A 6993-nucleotide genomic window follows, 5' to 3' on the forward strand; every position below is an offset into this window, starting at 1 on the left:
ACGAAGGTAAAGATACTGTGGTATAGTTTTGGAGAAGGGAAGTAGTTCTCTGTTTACAGATTATTTGCCAGTAGGATAGATTTTAATCTGTAATCAAATGTTTTTAAAAGATTTTTATTTTATGTTGCATGAAAAAGTGTTTTTAAATAAAGCGAATAATCATCTGTATTAATTGGGGGAATTATATTCTCTAGGATTTCGAGCAGTCAAATTTACTTTGCACACCAGAGATCTGCTAAGCACAGTATTATATATTCTCAACTCCTGCAGTTTATCTATTGAACATATCCAAAGCTTGAATACTAATGTGCATTCCCAGCCTCTCAAGGAGGCTAAAAGGATGTCTGACAGGCCCATCAAGTGGGACAAATCTTATTACTACTTTACTGGATTCAAGGACCCTCATGAAGACCTCGAACAAGTCTCGAGAATGGAAACAACGTTAACGTATGTAAAAGTTCTTATTTAACTAAACTTATTTGTAGTTCATATTTAAAATGAAAGTCTAATCTTCCAGGAGAATTCTATCAATATAGTTAATCCAGTAACCATTATGAAAAAGATATTTCATGTTTCTTAAAGTTGCCAGAATACTTCCAACTGTATTTAATGTGTAGTCTTTTGATACCAAAATGCATGCAGGACATTGTTACAAGTTTTAAAAATTCTGCTCCTCAAGTTACCCCTAGTAAATGGAGAAAGGATATACCTAAGGTTATAAAAAAAAAAAATATTAGGCTTCTTCATGTGTTAAACATTTCCAATTTCTTCAGATAGCTCAGCAGTAATGTCCTTTGGTGTAATAGTCCATACATGATAAAAATGAATGGAGACAACATTTGAAAATATCATCTGGGGGGTTATAAAGTACAAGCTCTCAGCTATAAAATAAACTGGTCCTAGCGATGTAATAATGTACAGCCTGGGGACTGTGGTTAATAATACTGTATTATATATTTGAAAGTTGCTAAGAGAAAAGATCTTCTCAGTTTTCATCACAAGAAAAAAAATTTATATGTATGGTGATGGCTATTAACTAGGTTTACTATGGTGATCATTTTGTAATATATACCAATAATAAATCATTATGTTGTATACATGAAACTAATGTTATCTGTCAATTATATCTAAATTTAAAAAACATATCATCTGGAACATATTGAGAAAGAATAATTTTTAATTATAAAAACCATGTATGAAATATTTCTCTTTTATTTGTCCTGCTTATAAAGTCACCATTAATGTTTTTTCTGAGTAAGTCCTTTTTGGACTCCATAAAGACCAGCCATATTCTGTCCCTATGGTTGTACCTAAAGAGTCTTACCAGAGGCTTCTCACTTAATTATAACATTGTAAATTATCCTTAATTATCTACTGGCAGAGCATTTACTTTGTAGATTACCTATACTAACTCAGGAATCCCTGCCCTTGTTATCTGTTAGATTCCAAATAAAGCTGCAGAGACAAGAAAGTAGCAGTCTGGTACAGAAAGGGAGACAAATGCCTGTCTGAAAGCATGTGTGTACATGTCTGTATGTGTAACTAATGGGTAAATCACCTCCCTAAATATATGCATTTTAATTGTTCAAATTCTCTTTGTAAACAAAACCAAAATGAAAATGTGACTTTGGGAATGATAATTTAATGACAGACCAGAAGTAATGAAGATAGAAATAGATAAAAAGGGAATAGTGTAAGATAGAAATTGATGATTTTAAAAAATGGTTTAGAAAAACAGAAGGTAATTACATGCAGAGGCTACGGTAGAAATTAAGTAGATTGCTGTGAGCATGAGCAGCTCCAAGCCCGTTTGAGCCATTGTCGACCTTCTCCCAAACACAGATTTTGCCCACTTTGAAGGCACTCTACTGAGGGCTTATTCACAGTTTGTTTTATGTATGTTCTTCCCAGTAAGGATTCCAGGAGCTTTTATCATAAAAGTCAGAATGGCATCTGTATCAATTTCTTGTTTCAGTTATTAATTTTTTTAATTTTGTAATTATTATAAAAATAATTATAAAATTGTTGAACCATTGGAGAGCTTTCAACTTATGAATTGAGTGACGCTGCCTCATAAGATTTAGGGTACCTATAACGCAGCCAAATCTTGTTAGCTACCATGGTCATTTTGGCCATATGCAGTTCAGGTTTTTATTTTGATTCCTTTATTCTTTAATTTCATCTTCTATATATAGGTTGCAGAAGAGGAATCAGAAGGAGCATATGCTGAATTACAATGGTCACAAAGAGCATAAAAATTATAATTCTTCAAATTTACATCAAACTGATCTTCACTTGATTTATAAATTGTATTCACATGATCAAAATTTATTCTTGAAAGCATGTTAAGCTACTTCTAATATTTCAAGATACAATATTTTAAAAAGATAATATAATAGCAATGTGATAAACTGAAGTCATCTCTTACTGTTGTGAAATAAAACACAGAAATTGCGAAAATAAATCAGTAGGGATTTTTTTTTTTTTTTAGATAAAAGAATTACCACGTTATAAAAGCTCTGTCCAGTCTGTTTTCATATTACATCTGGTAATTACATTTCTTTTTTAAAGTGGTAATTACATTCCAAGCCACGTTTTAGGACATGCTATGTAATTCTGAATTTCTTAGCAAATCGTGCTTTATCTTACTTCAAAATCACTTTACTGTATAACCATATAAAATGGATAAAATAAAATTTTTAATACCTCAGGAGTTTTTTTTCTATACTGTAATAGAAGTTTGCCAGTCTCAAAAAAAATTAGGAAATGCCACTCCGTGGACATGTTGTAGATTTTAATATGTCCATATTTTGGGTATATACTCTATCAAATAATATTATAACAAAATGGATTTTAATACATAATTTGTGTTTGGAAGGAGCCAGTAGACTCCCTTTCTGTCTAAACAAATAATCCCATATGTAATATCTTTCCCGGTGAAAAAACATGTCATTGAACTATAGAAAGACCATTGAAATGCTCTTCTATCAGGCACTGAGATCCAGTAAATGTCAGACTTCCATGTTTTGCATTCAAATTTTGTTCAAGGAGTTATATTTCACTTTCAGTGTTGAAGTTCTAAATCAGTCTCTCTGTCCACAAAATGCCACATTGGACATTAGAACTATTTCTATAGAACATTTGGAAATTTTAGTCATGATTTAACTTGTTATCATGCATTTATTTATTCTTCCCCTTTCTATAGGCTAAGTCAGTGTTTTTCACATTGCAGGTATAACACAACTTAGTGATTTGGAACTAGCAAAGTTGTTTTGCTTTTGCTTTCTTCTTTTTTTAAATTTTTTTAAATATATGTTTTCAGTAAGTTTAAGTAGTCTTTCTCAAAATACTTGCTTTAATTATGTAGAAACATACATGTATGTGCATGTGTGTATATACTGAGTACTATTTAAAATTTCTTAATGTGAAAAAAAAAGATTTCTTCCTATGTATAGGTTGCCATCCAAGAAGTTTGAAAAGCTATTGGTGTAAATGCCATACTTTATTCCATGCAGTTTGAGGCCTAGGAGTTTGAAATTTATGCCATTTTAATTTTATTGCAATTTGGATCGTGGCTCTCCTTTTCATCCTCTTAAATCCATGAAAAACTGAATTTCTCTGGAGTTACTGAAATTTTTTAAGATTTTATTTATTTGAGAGAGAGTGAGCAAGTGAGAGAGAGAGAGAGGGAACACAAGCAGGGGGAGCAGCAAGCAGAGGGAGAGGGAGAAGCAGACTCCCTGCTGAGCAGGGAGCCTGACATGGGGCTTGATCCCGGGACCCTGAAATCATGACCTGAGCTGAAGGCAGAAGCTTAACCACTGAGCCATCCAGGCGCCCCAGAGTTACTGAAATATTTTTATCTCAACCATGACCTGGGGCGCATGGGTGGCTCAGTCAAGCATCTGCCTTTGGCTCAGGGAGTCCTGCATTGGGCTCCCTGCTCATCAGGGAGTCTGCTTCTCCCTCTGCCCTGCAGCTCCTTGCCCCACTCATGCTCTCTCTCAAATAAATAAATAAATCTTTTTAAAAATGCTCTAAAAAAAAATACATGTACTATATTTATCACTGTAAGTATAATGAAATCATTTTTGAAACCAAGGCAAGGTCTAACAAATAAATTAACCACCATGAAATAACCACTTCACACTCTAATATAGTTATAATCAAAAAGAAAATCGCAAGTATTGGGAAGGACGTGGGAAAAAACAGATGTCTACATAAAAACTTACTCATAGCAGCATTATTCATAATAGCCAAAAATGCCCCAGCAACTAATGAATGGATAAACAAAATGTGGTATATTCATACGATGAAATAGTATTTGGCCATAAAAACAAATGAAGTACTTATACATGTTACAGTATGGATTAACTTTGAGAACTTTATGCTAAGAGAAAGAAGCAGTCACAGTGGACTACATATTGCATGAGTCCATCTTTGTGAAATGTACAGAACTGACAAATCTGTGAGACAGGAAGTAGATTAGTGGTTGCTAAGAGCTAGAGGGGAGTATTGAAGTAACTGCTATTGGGTACATGATTTCTTATTAAGAGTGATGCAAGTGTCCTAAAATTGATTGTGTTGGTGATTGCACAACTCTGAGAACATACAAACCATAGATGACTTGTATGGTATATGTATTATATTTCAATAAAGCTTTTATTTTTATTTAGTTAATTATTTTTAATTTAAATTCCAGTTAACATACAGTGTATTATTTCAGGTGTAGAATTTAGTGATTCAGCACTTCCTTACAATACCTGGGGCTCATCACAAGTGCCCTCCTTAATCCCCATCACCTATTTCACCCATCCCCCCACTCCCCTCCCCTCTGGTAACCATCAGTTTGTTCTCTATAGCTAAGAGTCCGCTTCTTGGTTTTCATCTCTCTCATTTTCCCCCTATAATCATTTGTCTTGTTTCTTAAATTCCACATATGAATATCATGTGGTATTTGTCTTTCTCTGACTTATTTCACTTAGCATAATACTCTCTAGCTCCATTCATGTTGTTGCAGATGGCAAGATTTCATTCTTTTTTTTGTGGCTGGATAATATTCTGTCGTGTATATAATATATATACCACATCTTTATCCATTCATCAGTTGATGGGCATTTGGGCTCTTCCTGTAATTTGGCTATCCTTGATAATTCTGCTATAAACATTGGGGTACATGTATCCCTTTGAATCAGTGTTTTTGTATTCTTTGGGTAAATATCTAGTAGTGCAATTGCTGGTTCATAGGGTAGTTCTATTTTTAACTTTTTGAGGAACCCCCATACTGTTTTCCAGAGTGGCTGCATCAGTTTGCATTCCTACAAACAGTGTAAGAGGGTTCCCCTTTCTCTGTATCCTCGCCAACACATGTTCTTTCTTGTGTTGGTTTTAGCCATTCTGACAGGTGTGAGGTGATAGCTCATTGTGGTTTTGATTGCAACGGTGAGTGATGTGGAGCATTTATTCATGTGTTTGTTGGCCATTTGGATGTCTTATTTGGAAAAATGTCTATTCGTGTCTTCTGTCCATGTTTTAACTGGACTATTTGTTTTTTAGGTGTTGAGTTTGATAAGCTCTTTATATATTTGGATACTAACCATTTATCAGATATGTCATTTGCACATATCTTCCATTCTGTAAAGGTTGCCTTTTAATTTTGTTGATTGTTTCCTTCACTGTGCAGAAGCTTTTTATCTTGATGAAGTCCCAATAGTTTATTTTTCCTTTTGTTTCCCTTGCCTCAGGAAACTTAACTAGTTAAGAAGTTGCTACAGCTGATGTCAAAGAAATTGCTGCCTGTATTCTCCTCTAGGACTTTAACGGTTTCCTATCTCACATTTAGGTCTTTCATCCATTTTGAACTTATGTTTGTTTAGGATGTAAGAAAGTGGTCCAATTTCATTCTTGTGCATGTTGCTGTCCAGTTTTCCCAACACCATCTGTTGAAGAGACTGTCTCTTCCCATTGCATAGTCTTTCCTGCTTAACTGACGATTAATTGACCATATATTGTGGGCCCATTTCTGGGATTTCCATTCTGTTCCATTGAGCGATGTCTATTTTTGTGCCAGTACCATACTGTTCTGATCACTACAGCTTTGTAATATAACTTGAAGAAGTCTGGAATTTTAATGCCTCCCACTTTGCTTTTCTTTTTCCAGGTTGCTTTGAATATTTCAGGTCTTTTGTGGCTCCATACAAATTGTAGGATTGTTTGTTGTAGTTCTATGGTGAAAAATGCTGTTGGCATTTTGATAGAGATTGCATTAAATGTGTAGATTGCTTTGGGTTGTATAGACAATGTAACAATATTTGTTCTTCTAATCCATGGGCATGGAATGTTTTTCCATTTCTTCGTGTCTTCAATTTCTTTCATCAGTGTTTTTTTCAATTTTATTTTATTATGTTGTTAGTCCCCATACAATACATCATTAGTTTTTGATGTAGGGATCCACAATTCATTGTTTTTGTATAGCACCCAGTGCTCCATGCAGTATGTGCACACCTTAATACCCATCACCAGGCTAACCCATACCCCCACCTCCCCCACCCCCCTGCCCTCTGAAACCCTCAATTTGTTTCTCAGAGTCCATAGTCTCTCATGGTTCGTCTCTCCCTCCCGATTTCCCCCCCCCACCTTCATTTTCTCTTCCTTCTCCTAATGTCCTCCATGCTACTCCTTATGTTCCACAAATAAGTGAAACCATAATGATAATTGACTTTCTCTGCTTGACTTATTTCACTTAGCATAATCTCCTCCAGTCCCATCCATGTTGATGTAATTCATCCTTTCTGATGGCTGAGTAACATTCCATTGAATATATGAACCACATCTTCTTTATCCGTTCATCTGTTGAAGGGCATCTTGGCTCTTTCCACAGTTTGGCTATTGCGGACATTGCTGCTATGAACATTGGGGTGCATATGGCTCTTCTTTTCACTACATTTGTGTCTTTGGGGTAAATACCCAGTAGTGCAATTGCTGGGTCATAGG

At 34.8% G+C, this 6993-nt stretch overlaps 1 protein-coding gene across 1 annotated transcript in view; it reads left to right on the forward strand.

Annotated features, from left to right (window-relative positions):
• Nucleotides 1-6993, forward strand: part of TCAIM (T cell activation inhibitor, mitochondrial) — a 53778-nt gene that overhangs the window by 26283 nt on the left and 20502 nt on the right. The window contains exon 5 of the mRNA XM_021677528.2: nucleotides 195-447. Within this exon, the coding sequence (XP_021533203.1) occupies nucleotides 195-447 (253 nt within the window). The remainder of the gene's footprint in view (nucleotides 1-194; nucleotides 448-6993) is intronic.

This window comes from Neomonachus schauinslandi, chromosome 1 (genome assembly GCF_002201575.2).
Source record: "Neomonachus schauinslandi chromosome 1, ASM220157v2, whole genome shotgun sequence".
In the NCBI taxonomy this organism is placed as follows: domain Eukaryota; kingdom Metazoa; phylum Chordata; class Mammalia; order Carnivora; family Phocidae; genus Neomonachus; species Neomonachus schauinslandi.